Source organism: Chanos chanos, chromosome 12 (genome assembly GCF_902362185.1).
Source record: "Chanos chanos chromosome 12, fChaCha1.1, whole genome shotgun sequence".
In the NCBI taxonomy this organism is placed as follows: Eukaryota; Metazoa; Chordata; class Actinopteri; order Gonorynchiformes; family Chanidae; genus Chanos; species Chanos chanos.
Window position 1 is genome coordinate 12,550,338 of NC_044506.1, and position 16,613 is coordinate 12,566,950.

General features: G+C 42.1%; 1 protein-coding gene across 1 annotated transcript in view; it reads right to left on the reverse strand.

Moving 5' to 3' along the window:
* Positions 1 to 2,435: 2,435 nt before the first annotated feature.
* Positions 2,436 to 16,613, reverse strand: part of fhod3a (formin homology 2 domain containing 3a) — a 52,771-nt gene continuing 38,593 nt past the window's right edge. The window contains exons 13-25 of the mRNA XM_030788652.1: positions 14,259 to 14,440; positions 13,102 to 13,151; positions 12,765 to 13,005; positions 11,486 to 12,420; positions 9,665 to 9,823; positions 8,545 to 8,727; positions 7,308 to 7,427; positions 6,983 to 7,144; positions 6,566 to 6,756; positions 6,009 to 6,201; positions 3,239 to 3,443; positions 2,830 to 2,979; positions 2,436 to 2,515 (exon numbers count right to left, since the gene is read on the reverse strand). Coding sequence (XP_030644512.1) covers positions 2,436 to 2,515; positions 2,830 to 2,979; positions 3,239 to 3,443; positions 6,009 to 6,201; positions 6,566 to 6,756; positions 6,983 to 7,144; positions 7,308 to 7,427; positions 8,545 to 8,727; positions 9,665 to 9,823; positions 11,486 to 12,420; positions 12,765 to 13,005; positions 13,102 to 13,151; positions 14,259 to 14,440 — 2,851 coding nt within the window. The remainder of the gene's footprint in view (positions 2,516 to 2,829; positions 2,980 to 3,238; positions 3,444 to 6,008; positions 6,202 to 6,565; positions 6,757 to 6,982; positions 7,145 to 7,307; positions 7,428 to 8,544; positions 8,728 to 9,664; positions 9,824 to 11,485; positions 12,421 to 12,764; positions 13,006 to 13,101; positions 13,152 to 14,258; positions 14,441 to 16,613) is intronic.

Consider the following 16,613-nt stretch of genomic DNA (forward strand, 5'->3'; position numbering starts at 1 on the left):
ACATGTTATGTCAATAGAAACTGAAGGGTGTGAAAGCTTAATATTGCAAAAAATTATGTTTAAATGATGCTTCCTACACTCATTTAATATGTCAAAACAAGAGCAATGGATGGAACATAGACAATGACTGAAAAAAAAAAAACAACAGCATGAGGACCTGAGGGGAACCAGTTGTGTCCAAAGGCAGTCTCAGGTGCTGGAACAGGCAAGGGCTTCAATCACCTTAAATTTCAGTTAAAAAAACAACAACAACAACAAAAAGACAAAAAAAAAAAAATTCAAGAGCGTGACTCGAAAGGCTGAGAACTATCCCTTTTGTCAATACCAAGCAACACATGTAAAAACAGTACATAATAACAGAGCATGTATACACCACATATTTATAACTATGCATGGCTTTTGTTTTCCTGTCTTAAATTACAGTTTATGGAATAGCACTGCTCTTTAGGGCTATAATACACTATTCTACAGAAATTACAAAAAAAGCAACACAAAAAATATTGAACACCACAACAAGGAAGGCCATTTACAAATTTTATACAATCTCTTTCATTCACCGTCAAAATAATATTCTTTTTTTTCTTTTCTTTTTTTTTTACATGTTGTCCTTTTTACAATTTCCAGAATAATTTTGAGATAGAATATATCTGCTGTTGTTTTCTTACAAATTAACTGCTATAAATATATATAACATATATCACAAGTAAAGAGTGGGAAATAAGGTGCCAGACTACAGTCTCACATTGTGACTTAATGTTTGAGGACATTGTCACATATCAAAGTGACAGACAGTGGATTCGAATGAACGTCTTATCTGTTGTTCATAACAGCAACAGGTGGGAAATATTTCTGAATAAATTAAACATTGATTAAAACAATGCTAAACCAAATAAAACACACATTTGAGACTTCACACTTTTGATCAGAATTGAAAAGAATACAGCACTATACAAAATCCAGATGTTAGTGACCCATGGTGTTTCTGTCACTGAGCCAATGCGAGCCATAAACATAAAGGTGGAAAGAACGGTGGTCCCCAGTTTAGTAAAGGCACACTTTAAACCTGGATGACCTTCCACACGCAGTTCGAGTTCAGTCAGGAGAGAGCACACTGTTGAACTCAAATCAACTGACTCATTTCAAATGCTTTTTTGTTTTGTTTTGTGTGGGGAGAAGGGTTCAGCTTCTACAGGGAGAGTAAATTAAGGATTGTTATAAACTCTTCCATAAAAGAGTAATGGTATAGTGGAGCAACACTGTTGCACTAAAATGCATTTGTGTCATGAAATATACCATAAGAGATTGAGATGGCATAGTGAATGGCGGTCAAAAATGAAAGATATCACAGGACGGTTGATAATACAGGCTGTAGTGATCTGTCTTTCAAAATTGAATCCCTTGTTACAAGCAAACAAACACTGAAAGACACAGAACAAGGAGGTGAAAAAGAATAGTAATTCTGCCTGCTGGACAAAAAGGCTGCTAAGGAAAGCTAGCAAATCTTGGTGTGAAACAGTGCTTTGTAGTAATTGCTATTAACTGATAGTTAATAGTAAATACATCTCTGATGTCTGATGTCTAACTGATGGTCTTACCCATGTCTAAGACAAAGCCCAAAAGCAGTGACCCTCAATGCATATCTGTTGCCACATAAAGAAGTCACAGATACTCATAACAAATGGCTTTGTATTCTGTTCTGTCAAAGACAATGCTTACATGTGAGCAGATCTTCCCTTATGTAACAATGTACCTACATCATAAATACCTGAAAAAAACAATCTGTTTTCCATCTGTTATAAAAAATCAAGTGGACTAAATGTTCACAGTTTGATTAAAAAACACAAATTTCAAGGTTTATCTCATTCTGGGTAAAATTGCACTCTAACCCAATGCACAGTAAACTTCAATTTCAAATTAAAGATGAATTGCTTTGGAGTTCATAACACTGTGAAGTTCCAGGGTGATGCAAACATATGTGTTTTTTGTCATCTATTTCCTGAAGTGACAGGTCTTTCAGGTAAATTATGAAAATATTGAAATCCCAAAATTTGATCAGCTCTTGAGTTAGCGTTGGATCAGATAAAACATTCTTTTTAACTTTCCCTCCAAAAACTTTGAGTTCCAGTTTCAGAGGTTCATCACTTCACTCTCTCTTCCTCCTCTTGATGTTCCCTCACTAGTCCCCCAACCATAATGCAAGTAATGCCATAAATATAACTACACTAGTGAGATTTTCACAGAGACACAAAAACTACAGCTTGACCTAAAGCGGTGGGAGCTACTGAAAGGCTTGAGACTTGCTGAGTTTTGGGAGACAACAGCATGGTGAAGGCATTAGCGTGAGAGGGGTCACAGGTCAGGAGATGGATCTCGACGTTCCCCTGAAGTGGCTCTATGTTTGGACGGGACCCCCGAACGGAGCCGGTGGATCCTCTTCACACATGCATCTCCGGCCCGTCCAATCCAAGAGCCTGTGCCTCCTCAGGAGTCAGACCACCCTTCAATGTCCGCCTCACTTTACAGAGAGAGAGAGAGAAAGAGACAGATAGACAGAGAGAGAGTCAGTGAGATAAAATGGTCACCGGTGGTATTGGTTTGTACTAATTATGAGGTAAAAAGGGAATTATAAAACTAAATAACACATCAAACTAATGAAAATACATTTTTAAATAAAGGCTGTAATCTGCTTTAACCATACGTGGTATATCACATGACTGGGTGTGGGTGATTTGTGGTGATGTGGTGGATGACTGGCATTTGACCGCTGATGATTATGATGATGTTGACACGCTGGACGGCTAGCCGTGAGGCGTGTGGTTGGGAACGTACGTGATTTGCGGTTGGCGCGTGATCTCCTCCTCTCTCGTGGCTGGGCCCTCTGACTGGGGCCCTGGGTGGCTGACCTCACGATTCGCTCCATGATCTCGTCCGCAGCGTCGTCCGTGATGACCTGCGATTCTTCGTTGGCTGCTGTCCATGCTGTACGGCCTACCAAACATTTCACACAAACATGAAAATGATTTCATCCAGTCCTCTACCTCTTCACGTAAAAAAAAGTCCTATAAACATTGCCATAGTTAGTAATATTTTATCCAACTTGGACCACTGAAAAGCTTGTGTGATGCCTGAATCCTACAGTAGAAAAGTCACAAAACACAACAGCACGGTAACACGTAACATTCAGGTTTCATTTGATTCAGCGTTTCAGGTTACGCGATGGCAAGCAGTGGAAAGTGGCAGAAGCGCTTACCTCGACTAGCCCTGGTGCGCGTGCGGGTTCGTAAGCCAGGCACCATGGCCGTGTCTGCGTCTCCGCCCTGCAGGCTGCTCTTCAGGACGGCCTTCATGTGCTCATGCTCTGCAGCATCTTCAGCATGACCAAGGCCCTGGGGCTGGCTCTCCTGAGCCCCGGCCTGGCTACTGCTCCCTGCAAGCTTCCCACCCTAGACACACACACACACACACACACACACACACACACACAGACACAGGCACACACACACAAAATCATACATATCCATTAACATAAGACGAGATAATTTTACAGACTGAACCAATACCAATAAGCCAAAGTTAAAAGGATCCGTCAAAGGATCTGGGAACTAGTCTTCTACCTCACGTTGTCTTTTTGAAAGATCCTGAAGAGTTTCTCTCATCTAGTACAGACCAAATGTACAGAGTGTACGGAGGGAGAAAGCAGGCTGTGCACTGAATAAATGTTGTCCACCTGCTGTAATCTCTTTTATCCCCCCTCCCTCAATTAAGTCTCCTCACTCTCCTCAACTGCCTTTTCAACCCTTTCTTCTCCTTTGTTTTTATCAGATCTATTTCGTGGTCTGCTACTCAGAGGCAGCCAAACTGTGAGTCCAATTACTGTTCTAATAGCACACATCTGTTTAAACAGCAGGACCGAGTAGCTACACAAACCCGACACTCCCACAGGGAAACAGGGTCATCTATATGCACTGACTTATCCCAGCGGAACAACGTGATTGTAGGTTATCATGGTTAGTTTGCAACCGGCGGACCGCAAACACATCTCAATTTACTGATTTCAAAATGAAGTGTGATATTAGAGCGATAAATGTAAAAACAGGGCAGGACAGCTTCTGATTAAAAAAAAAAAAAAAAGCCACTGAGCATTTTTAAACGCTTTATTTGTTTCCATTGCCATGGTACCCTGGAATGACAGTGGTTTGTGTCATTCTTTGTTGTTTTTAGCACACATCAAATGTGCAAATCAAAGACAGAGCAGAAAATAATATTGCTTACTTGATTAGGATGGGTTTGGAAACCACAAGCAAATGGATCACTTCCATTAAAACACAATTCAGACAGTAGATCATTATTACCGAGTTAGTAAATGAGTATGTAGAACATGTACACACGCCAAGTCAGAGACATAGGAGTCAAAGTGAGACTGGTTTTAGGGGTTTTGCATAGGATGGACGACGCATGCATAAACACATACACACGCCATCGTACCTCACTGTCTTCTTCATCATCAGTCTACAGAAAGAAAGGAAAGGAAGAAGTGAACAAGGAAATGAGGGAGATAATTGTTATGTCTGTGTGAGAGAGAGTGAGAATACGTGGCTGTATGTGGAAAAAAAGAAGATATGGAGAGAGAGAGAGAGAGAGAGAGAGACAGAGAGAGACAGACAGACAGACAGACAGAGAGAGAGAGAGGGAGGGAGAGAGAGAGAGAGAGGGAGAGAGAGAGCATGAAGAATGAGGAGACCACCCCAGTCTGAGACAGAGAATGTTATTTCTTCTTATTGAGGTCTCCGGAGCTTTGGGTTTTCACACCGAGGCAAGATCAGAACTGCTAAGATTGGCCCTTGCCAAAAAACACACTCTGGAGTGTGCGGACTACGCTGAACAACAGAGGTACCTGGGTTTGGATAAAGATATCAGGCACAAATGAACTTCTCTCGGTAATACCCGCTTTACTCAACAGGTCTCTGGGAACGGCTTCTTACGTCAAATTTTGGCCGAGTTCTCTTTAGGGTCAATTTGTGATGTCTGCTATTTTGGAGACCAGAGTCACATGTCTGGAATACTCAGTACCCATTTTGGACCAGGCGAGACATCACTCAGTATCACTTCATCCAACTAAAATCCCATTTGTGAGATTACAGCTTCGCTGTTCGTCAGGCAGGTTGGAGAGTATAATGTAATTAGTGCCACATATCACTTTACAGAGAAGGCGGAGCACAAACGTATAGTACAAAAAAACAAGCCCTTATTCTCACCCCGCTTCTAACTCTCCAACCTCCAGACAGAATTCAACATTTGTTCCCAATTAGGAGCTCTAATTATCAGCAGTTTTGGGGGCTGGTTCCTCTTTAAAATAGATTAGAAATAGATTAAAAAAGGACATATTTTGTGGGATGGTCTTCAAAAGACTCTTCCCGGGTGGTGTCAGGACAATGATGATGTCAGCACTGTCCCTTAAATGATAATGGTTTTCTCTGATGATAATTATTATTATTTCTGCAGATGAAGGTTAGCTTCACTGCTCCTTTATTTGGACAGCTGCACGTATATTGAAGTGATTGAAGATTAAGCAACGCCTTACTGAGTGCGTGAGTTGGCGACAACTCTTTAGTTACCAAAAAAACCCCAAAAACCTCTCTAACAGTGCAAATTCACTGATAGTTCAGCTAAATGATGAGGAGGTTGAACTTGAGGTTGATTGCAATTCAAATGGTCTAAGAATAGTAGCCCAGACTTTGCATATGTTTAACAATAGCTCAAATACATGATTGCAAACTCCTCAGTCTCCTTACAGAATGAATCCCTGTTGAGGATATGAGTTAACGATTCCTTTGGGAACAATCAGGCATAATTGTTAACTTAAGGTATAAATTTTAGGCAGGAAATGTGTGAAACAAACTACTGATTTTCAAACTGCCTTGGAGCAAGGCAGACGTACATTTTTGAGCGTTGGTAAAGAAAAACAGGGCAGTGGTGGGGCAGGTGTGATGACTTACGGGGGCATTCACATCCATGATCATCTTTCCACGGGTCTTGTTCCTCTCGCGGTGATCGGCTCTTTTCTGTTTCTGCTGGAGAACGCGGTCCCTCGTCGTACGGTACTCCAGAGCAAACTCGCTGATGATTTTGCTGAAACGATTCACGCTGATCTCCCGCACGCTGTAGGCTGGCTGACCCAGGAACAGTAAGAATGCATGAAACCTGAGCAGAAATAAACAGTAGGATTATGAATAAAACAGACAAAGGCTCATCTCCTTGAGAATCTTATAGCTGCCAAATCTCACCAATTACTTTTCCTAAGACTGATTTTTCAGGACTACTTGTAAGAATGAAGAGAGTAAAAGAAAATGAAAGATAATTACTGTAACAACCTCTGAAAACTGTGCATACAACATCACATTTTGGAGTTTGTGCTCTCCAACAGATGCTTAATATGATTAACCACCATTAAATAAAATGAGAAAACAAGAGCTAAATGAGACTAAATAAGAACACTGTTACTCACTGTGCCATTAAAAAATGTAGTTGCATATATTCTATTATGTGATCAGCAATGGACTCGCACCTGTTCATGATTCTGCGATGGACTATCTTTAGGATGATGATCCTCTCTGCGCAGTCCTTCAGGAAGTCTGACATCTTCTGCTTCAACACTGGCTTCATCTCATGTTTGGCAATGACCTTGAGATGGTCCCATGATGCTTTGCAGCGCCGCTCCATCTGATTGAGATTCTCCTGCAGCTGGTCAAAGTCCACCTAAAACAGATAGAAGAGAGAGCACAGATCCAACTAAATAACTTCGCTGGCTGCATATGTACATAAATGTGTGTGTGTGTGTGTGTGTGTGTGAGTGAGTGTGTGAGAGAGAGAGAGAGAGAGAAAGAAAGAGAGAGAGAGAATTAGAGAAAGGGAGAAGCAGTCAGTTTGTGTGTGCTAAGACAGAAGAAGGGCCAGAGAGAGAGAATTAATGAGCATACGGTACCTTGGCTGAGCGTGTGATGGCTCCAATCTCTGAGTATAAGTCTGTACCTTCAGGGAAATTCTCCACAACGATACTGCAAACATGGTGAAGCAAGGACTGTTTGTGTACTGTGTCCTTCACCTCTGGAACCTTCTCCAAGTAACTCAGCTCAAAAGCTTTAGCCTGTGGAAGAGCACACAAATTTTTTCCTGAACGGCAAAGGACGCGTCAAGCAACTAATTCATTCTGTAAGAGGTGCTCATAGACAACATAAAACAGAAATTTATAGCATTTTTCCCAGACTAGCACCTGTGGATGACATCATGCAGAAAGCTGGGTGACTCACGTTGGATCCGTTCAGGAAGTTGCCGACGGCGAGCAACGTGGAGAGGATGTAGCGCAGTGTCTTGTTCTTCTCCAACTGGTCCATCCCCTCCTTCAGATCCTGTAGCGGCTCTGCTACTTCCTGTTGAAGAACAACACTGCCAATTAACCACTCTGTTAATGACAGGGACCGAAGACCTGATCCACAGCGGGGTGAAGAAGCATGTCACCGCATTCCGCGCGTGGTTATCCGAGGTTAAACCGCTTCAGCGTGCCAATAAGGGTCTGATATCACCACAGCAAACAAACGTGGTTCTCTTTACGAAACCCCTATTGTTTGCAAAAAAAGCCTACAGCTAAAATATCCTTCTCTCCTCTGTCCACACTCCTACTTTTTAGAGAAAGATGAAAGACTAGCTTCCTGTGGAACGCGGTAAATTTTACGGGACAGCTCAATCCTGTGTGAGTGAAAGAGTGTGTTTTCCATTTCATGTTTTTCATTTGTGAAAGGTCTTTGAACTACTATTCCCAAACACATTCCTAAAGCAATTCAAAAATGTCTCATTGATGCCAAATAAGAGCATGCTTCTCTTTGCTACTAATTTATAGAAGGATCTATTGGATGAAACAATTATACATGACTTGCTGCCTTTATCTCTCTTGACTAGGTCCCTCAAGACTTTGGCTTTCACCTTTTAACTATTCCAACAGTCAAGTCATATACAATGGAGAGGCAATCAGTAAGTCAATACAGTCACTGTCTCTGGAAAAGCCCAGAGGATTTAAGGGCATCTGACTTGCTTGACATTTTCCAAAAAAAAAACAAAAAACCCTTTTATGTTTACTTTTAGTTTTGTTTTATATCTACAACCATACAAATCCATTTGGAACTGTTTCTTTTTATCCTTATTCCAAATACTTTTAAGTCTACTTTCCTATTTATCATTTCACCTTGTCTTACTTCATTTTACGGCATTTTATTCTATACTGTTTTGTATATGTGAAATGTTTGGCATTTTATGTTTATTTTTTATTCATCAATTCAATGGATTTTCTCTATTCCATCCTTCTTCCCTCCTGTGAAGGCAATGACGCGCATTGCACTGCTATCTTGTACAAGATGTACTACTCAAATAAAGTTTGACTGATTGAACACACATGAGCATAGAGTCAGAGGGTACACATAAACACAGACACACAGCAGCATATGAACTCACACACAGATACACACACGCACACACACACACACACACACACACCTTCTCTGTGGCCTCGTAGTCCATTTTGAAGGCCCAAAGCTGCAGGCGTGCAGAGAGCTCACTGATGGAGGAGAGAGTGAGGAGGAACTGCTCCGCACTGCCCAGAGGGATGTCTGGATTAGCCAGCTGAGCCTCCTGAATCTTCTGCTTCTCCTCCTCTGAGGGGATCATGGTTAGGATTTTCTGCAGAGGGGAAAAAGAGAGAGAGTGAGAGAGAGAGAGAGAGGGAGAGAGAGAGAGAGAGGCATGTGAGTAGAAGCATTGACAGTAAGAAAATTCCAGAAACCAGTGGAGGAAAGGTTGTAGTTTGCTGTTCGCTTTAGATAACTGACCAGTTTAGACATGACACGGAACATGGACGATACAAGAGTTCTCATCATAACAAAAACATCCTATTTTAGATGCCTTCATTGATGAAATTTAGCCGTCTTTTAAGATGTTTAGTGCTAAACAAAACATTTATAATACCACAAAAAAAGCATGAGAGTACAAAAAAGAAGATAAATGTCAAATGTTAATCAAACTCAATTATCTAGAACACTCATTACACGCTGTAATTCTAGAACCGCCCTCTAAAGGATCAGTGGGTTTTTGTTTTTCATCGCTCAACTGTTCAATCAAATCCCATACATTACTTTTACCACTGTCTGAGGAGGAAGCACAACTTAAAAGGATCACCACACAAAATCTCTACTGTGTGTAGTGTTCATGATTACATGTAAATAGTGGAGCTTTCAGTCAAGAGTTTAATCTCAAGATTCCACAGTTATTCCATGTTTAAACGTCTGTGATGAAAGGCCATTGGCTATAAAGGATTTTATTGTTTTTATTGAGGACAGTCATGCAACAATTCTAATTTGCATAAAAATCCCTGTTCTTTTTTCATTGGTATGGTTAAAATTGAAAAAAAGAAGAAAAAAAAAAAACATACTATTTACTACATACGCATACAAATGGAAATCATTAATCGAAGTGACTACAAGCGAGCAAAATAAATTTAGCAGTACGAGACACAGAGAGAAAGAGGCCATTTCAGGGCCTTGACAGTTCAACTCTCTTGTCAAAGCCACAAAGTCACATTCTCTGTTTTTGTTTATATTTTCATACACGGTTTTCTTACCTCAATACCCTCCTTGTTCAAGGCATACTCGTCAAAGTTGAGGATGGCAGTTTTAATGGTGCGGGGTGGGGGGAGGACAGTAAGGCCGATGTTGATGGCATTGCTCCTTTTGGAGTCCAGAACGATGATCTCCTGACGTTTTCCATCCGCTCCTGTTTTCTGTAAGGTAAGCGACATTATTACAAAGATTTTATTTTTATTTTATTGTTTTATTTTATTTTTGTATTTTATTTAAAAGACCAGGTACTAATGATGTAGGATTTTAAGGTTGTTGGCTGAATGAGATTCACGGAATGTTTTGTATTTGTAGTTGCTTCTGAAAAATACTTTTGAGAATGATTTTTTTTAAAAAAAAACAGTAAGTAAGTTCTGAAGAGATACCTACAGTTAAGTCTTATGGCAGACTGAGAGGTGCTGGTGTAAATAGGTTAGGTAAGCACCCAAACAATGAGGTCATACATTACATACACACAAATAGTTCTACACACACTTTGCCGTAACAAAAGTCCTCATGAGTACACGTCCGCTGGACTTTGTTATGTCCGCACATGTGAACGCATGTGAGTGAGGAGACTACTCGGAGCTTTTGTTGATCTGTTTGTCTTAACTGTGTTTACCAAATGGGGGAGTGACTTTGTGTGTGTTAATAGGTGAGGCATGGTAAACAGTGCTCTTACTGGATGTAATGCTTGGGGGACTTGCATTAAAGCACATTAGTCGAGGGGAAATCGTAATTGCTCCCACCACATCAAAGCAACACACTGAACAGGTGTTTAGCAGCATCTGTCACCGTAGGCAACCAAAGAGGCCAAATGGGAGTCATTACCCTTGGGCAGTTCCACTCAACATCCAACAGTGGCATTCTGTACACTGAGAAAACAGCATGATCCTAACTACACAGACGTCTCAATACACTGCAGTTCACGATACTACTCTATTCTCTAAATCACTATGCAATCAATTTGGAATCAATCCTGGAACAAAATAAGATGTAGTTCCAAGATTCTAAAGATTACAGATTCTTTCAGTTCAAACTAGAGGATGGTGACATGAACTGATGCTGCCTAGACAGGTGTTTGCTATTTATTCATATGGGATAAGCATGTAGTAACGGTTTTATGATCGGTGGCAGCTGAAGGCTGTATGGTCATATTAATGTAGTAAATCACAGAGTGTGTGGTTTTAGAGCACACTGTGCTTTGGATAGCTCAAGTGCCCATGAGGGGTTCAAGTACTCACACTGGGCATATTACAGAGCTTTAGACTTATTAGAGGAATCCATCAAAATCCCTCTCTCCCTCTTTCTCTCTCCCTCTGTCCCTCTCTCTCTCTCTCTCTCTCTCTCTCTTTCTCTCTGTGTGTGTCTCTCTCTCTCTTTCGTCTCTGTCTCTCTCTTTCTCTTTTTGCTGCAAGGCCTGGCTTCACTATATCCTCACAATCTGTTTCTAATCAGGTGCCCTCTCTTGTGGAACAGGAAAGGAAAAAGGAACGAGCCACAGAGACAGAGAGCTACCTTTAGTCAACACCTTGCACATCTCTAAGCTTTCACTCTCAAGCTTTACACTCAGGAGAAAAAAGTGTCTAAAGAGGTAAAGGGTAAATGGAAGTATCCCTAAAATGCCAAGAAAAATCCTAAATGAGTGTAGCTGCAACATTCCACCGAAGACCAGCTTTTCTTAATATGAAAGTGCATTCATTTTTCCTGGGTCACTCTGTTCTCTTAAATAACTCACAAAATATCCAGCTGTAGCCTCTTTCGACACACTATGACTATAATGTCTGAGCATCTAACAAGCAACAGAAAAAGAAATGACTGGTTACCTTAGTGACAGGCATTTCCTTAGACTTGGACTCAAAGAGGTGCTCCAGTTTGGCTGTGTCCAACTTGACAGGCTCGAGTCTGGACCACAGTGACTCGTGACAGCGCTTGTGGCTCTGGTACTGCCAGTCGACCGGTCGAACCTCGCTCCAGAACAGCCGAATGGTCTTCTTCTTCTTCTGGAATAGTGGCGGCTCCCCACGGCCCGACTGAGGAGAATTTGCGTGGTTCTGAGGCGGAGGGGGTGCCGGGGCAGAGAAGGGAGGAGGCGGGGGAAATTTGGTCAAGCCTAGCATGGGTGGAGGAGGAGGGCAGCCAAAGAGAGGTGGTGGTGGGGGCAAGTTAAGAGGGCAAGGTGGTGGAGGAGGAGGTGGGAGAGGATCTCCTGAGCCCATCAGACTTCCAGAATCCAGAATGTCCTGGTCGTCCTCCTCACCCAGATCGGTGAAGTCTATGTCACCAATGCGTAGCTCTCTCGGGCTGGCCATCAGCTGGTCCCAGATGTAGTCCGACTCCTTCTTGGGGGGTTTTTCAGGCTGTGGTGGGGGTTGCTTCTCAGGTGTGTGCGGTGTCTCCAGTGGAGGAGAGCCCAGGCCCTTGACCAGGTCACCAAATCTCTCCGCAAAGGCTCGCACGGTTCCCTGGTTCTCTGGTTTCTTCTCCGCGTCGGTTTTGTGCCCGGTGCCGTCCTCCATGGCTACCTGGTTGGTCTCCAGGTTAGAGGAGCTCTCTGCCTGGCTGGTAATGGACGAATCCTCTGCTTCGTCCTTCTCGTCTCTTTCTTTATCTTTCTCCTCCCCCTCTTCCTCCTCTTCCTCCTCTTCAGCGGGCTTCTTGTTCTGGGCATACAGCATATCCAACATGAAAAGCTTGCTGTTGAGGATCTTGCTGCATTGTTCATTCACGTCCACCTCTTTGGCATTCTGGGCCCACTGGCCTGTTGGAGAGAGGAACAGAGTGACATAAACAGATCAAAACAGGCCTGTGGATTCTCCCATATCTTCCTAAAAGCCATATAACAGATCACAGATCAATACTTCTATGGCATACAGATTTGTCACAGTCTTTATTTATGTTCGGTGACCATCAGTTATAAAGTTTTACAGTGTTTTACGGATAAGAGTTTTGTGGTATGATGAGCATGACAGTGGAGGATTAATGCCCAGTCATAAAGTGTTCTGATACGCAGACTACAGTGATGTATGGAAGAGATATTCTCACAGACATATGGTCATATATAACAGCTGTTTAGCTGAATGGCCTGTCTTCTCTCTCTCATACCTGTCTCACTACTTCCAGCATTCAGTCTCTCTTCTCTTTCTAAGGTGCTGCTGGCTGAAGAGATGCTAGAGGCTGAACAGTTGTCCTTTTCATTCACTTCTTCATTCTGTCGTTCCTTGTCACTTAAGATTCCACTGTCCTCTACCTCACCTTCCAGAACCTCCTGGTCAGGGCTTTCAGCTTCTTCTGATGGTTCTGCCTCTCCTTCGCCAATTTGCTCCTCAACTTCACCTACTTCCTCCTCAGCATTAAGCTCTTCTACCTCTTGCTCTTCCTCTTGTTCTTCTTCTTGTTTTACGTCCTCCTCCTCCTCCTCTTCCTCCTCCTCTGGACTAGCAGGAGGTTCGGACTCTTTTTCCTCAGGCTCTGGACTACCACTGGAATCCACTATAAGGTCAGGGTCTTGTTCTAGACAATTCGTTTCTGTACAAGAGGGCAGGGAATAAGAGAGCATAAAGGCATGGAGGGTGAATGTGAGCACCATGCTATAAAGAAACATTATGGCCACTGGCTGGTGCCACCATAAACATAGTCATTACTCCACGTACACACTACAGTATAGACATAAACATCTGTTTGTACAGTCACAGAAACGCACACAAACACACACAGAAACACACATACACACACACACAAGGCACAAAACCTCCTTGTTGCATTCGGTCATATGTTTACTGAAACAGCACTGTAAAGGTGCAGTAACATGTTAAGACCGACACAGGACCACTGTAATGTTATTATGTAAGGACAGGCAAAAGGTTTCTGTGTAGTGTCCCTGTCTCTTTCTCATTAGCATGGACATTTACAATGAGAAAAGCGCAGTTGTGCCCTGTTCCGGATATGAGCAGGAAACGGAGAGTTACATGTGTGTTTGCATCAACAGCAGGCTGCACACAGCTCTGCTCACACACTCACAGCACCCCATCAGGCCTGCAATAAGACAACATTTGTATACCCCCTGCTTCAGAGGCCTGTGTTTAGGTACAGTTTCACGGTCAATTACCCTCTGTTCATTTAAGGCACAAAAACACAAGCCCCTGGTTCAGAGGCGGCTTTTGCATTCTGCTTTAAAGTTCCCAATGAACTCAGTCACAGGGATCTCACTTTCATTCTTACACCTTCTCACCTACGGTAAGCAGCAACTGTTAAAAATGTCAACCGCACTGTATATGGAGTTTGTAAACTTTTGAACTGTTTTTGTGTTAAAGTAATAAAAGAAACATTTAAATAACATTTAAATACGATCACCTGAATCTGAGCTTAAGGCGTTTTTCAGCCATATCGAAATACCGCACTAACACAACAACAAAAACAGCTTCAATTCTGAACACAGGACTATATTACAGACTAGACCCATGTCATGAATTTAAAAGTAAATGTTTAGTCACTTTAGTTCCATTTATGCACTCATCCAAATTCATTCAAAAACATGAAATTCATATTTAAGCTTCTCTATTTGTAATGTTCGGTCCATTGCTCTCAGTGTGTCCTTACCTGATCCAGAGGGTGTGACAGGGGTGTCCTGATCTTCCTGTGATGTTATGGAGGATGGGGTTTCGCTCCGTGATGATTGACAGGTGTCAGAGGGGCTCAAAGTGAGACTGAGGGCTCTGGGGCCGGCGCGCACACGCTCCCGCTCGTACTCCTCCGCCGCTAGCCTCTCCACGTGTTTATACCTGAGAGAGAGAGAGAGAGAGAGAGAGAGAGAGAGAGAGAGAGAGAGAGAGAGAGAGAGAGAGGAGAAGAGCATTAAAAACACAGAAACAGAGAACAATGTTAATTCAGAACAGAGGAGCATTCACCTAAGTTCCTCTAAGTTCTTCCAAAACATGTTCTTTTTCTCAGCCATGTCACTCTAAATCTTCAAACATCTCTAAATGGAAAAAGCACTCCTTTACCTTATGGCTTCTATGCTGTAATTTTTTTCTCCAACTGTGGTCTTGACTGCTTTCTGAAGTATGGCTTATTATAGCATTTTAGCCTTTGGTCTGCTGCGCACCGCTACATTTTTAAACTTATTTTCATTCCTCAGAGAAAAAGCGCCGTCTCCCTCTCCAGCGTTAAGTTATCACCAGCAGACCAAATATGCAGCAAAAGAGAAAAGATAAAAAAAAAAAAAAAATAGAAGTCTTGCTTGGCTTCCCTGTAGGAAGGCTGAACATCAGAGGTAAATCAGTCTAAACCTGTTCAAGATGTGCTGTGAACCTGCTTGCCTTCCAAAACCAGAAGTGAGTGAATGTAGCTAGCCTCATTCTCTGTTTTTCACCATGCTCTCTCTCTCACTCTGTTTCCCTCCCTCCTTCTCTCTCTCACTCTCTCTCTCTCTCTCTCTCTCTCTCTCTCTCTAATGAATCTAAAGCACTTCTGTGCTCCACATTCATTAACTGCAGCCCACTTCAGAGCAAACAGAGGAAACTGAAGGCTGGTTTTGCCAAAGTTCACAATGTGTGTGTGTGTGTGTGTGTGTGTGTGTGTGTGCAAAGGAGAAATCTGAACTCACTGAATCACTGAATATCTAACATTTATGCATTGTTTTATTTAAATCAATTCATATATTTGTTTACTAACACAGCCATCAGTCTCTAGAGATTAGGCATGTTCTTGCTGTGTTTAGGTCTACTGTAAAAATGCTAGCCACTGTAAGAAGTGTCTGTTCAGGTTTATAGCCCTGGGGATTGCAGCTATGCGGCGCTTGTGTTTTTCCAGATAAGCGTGAAGTATAAATACATCATAAATATTCTGCTTCCTTGGGGATCTCTCCTTAGTGCTGAGACATCCCCTCAGAAAAAGGCTGGAAAACAGCTTATCTGGTCTGACTTCAGGTGCTTTGACATTCTAACATGCAACTGTGGTCACCTTGTTTTCTTCAGCCATGTAGATGTGTACACATGTGTGTATGTGGAGAGATGATGTCTCTACTGTTGTGCTTTTTACTTCTTTTTTTTTTTTACTTTTAAAAACTTTTATATCAGCATACGTATATAATTTTAGTTTATAGTTTTGTATTTAACATGAGTCCACAACTGTTTTACAACCATCCATGACCATTACCAGCCTTCCATTTCCCATTCCTTTAGTGAATCAATTTGGAACATGTGAATATTGAAGGTCTCTTTGTACTCTTGTCTGTTCTGTACAATCTATTCCCACTTTTGACACTTATCTGTAGCTTTTCTTGTTGTTTTACTGAAAAAGGTTTAGATTTAGGTTGTTCAGTCTGCTAACGTTTAACCTCTTTGAACGTACAAGGCACCGGCCTATGCCGTCACAGCCTGTGTGCATGAATGTGTGTGTGTGTATGTCTGTGTGTTACAGAGCAGAAACCTAAGCGTTCCATAACACCTTTCAATACGTCTGCCCTGCCCCTCTCACACCGGCAGGCAGGCCTAGCCATCTGTGGCCTATTTCAGAGGTAGGTAAGGAGGCACTCTTGTGCATGCCCCAGGGGCAGACAAGGCGAGCAGCCCACCGATGAAAATCTAAGATAAGAGAACGAATCAAAAGACAAGTGCACAGAACCGTCTGGGTCCAATGAATGACTCAGGAAGAACCCAAACACGCCTCCTACAAAATGGCGCCATTTGATGCGAAACAGAAAAACGGCTCTTTGTGTTTTCTCTATCTGTCATCTACTTTTTTTTTTTTTTTTTTTTAAGTGTACCATCCATAGAAGTGGATTCAGTCAGGGTTTGAAAGCCCAACACTCCAATGGCAGGTCAAATTAGTAGGGGTGGCATCGAAACAATGTCTCTAATTGTAAATACGTCATTAAATATATCCATCTGACTTCTGTGGAAACGTCAGAGTTGTGGATGGAGAAAGTGAACCGAAGTGGGTGAATAATGTGAG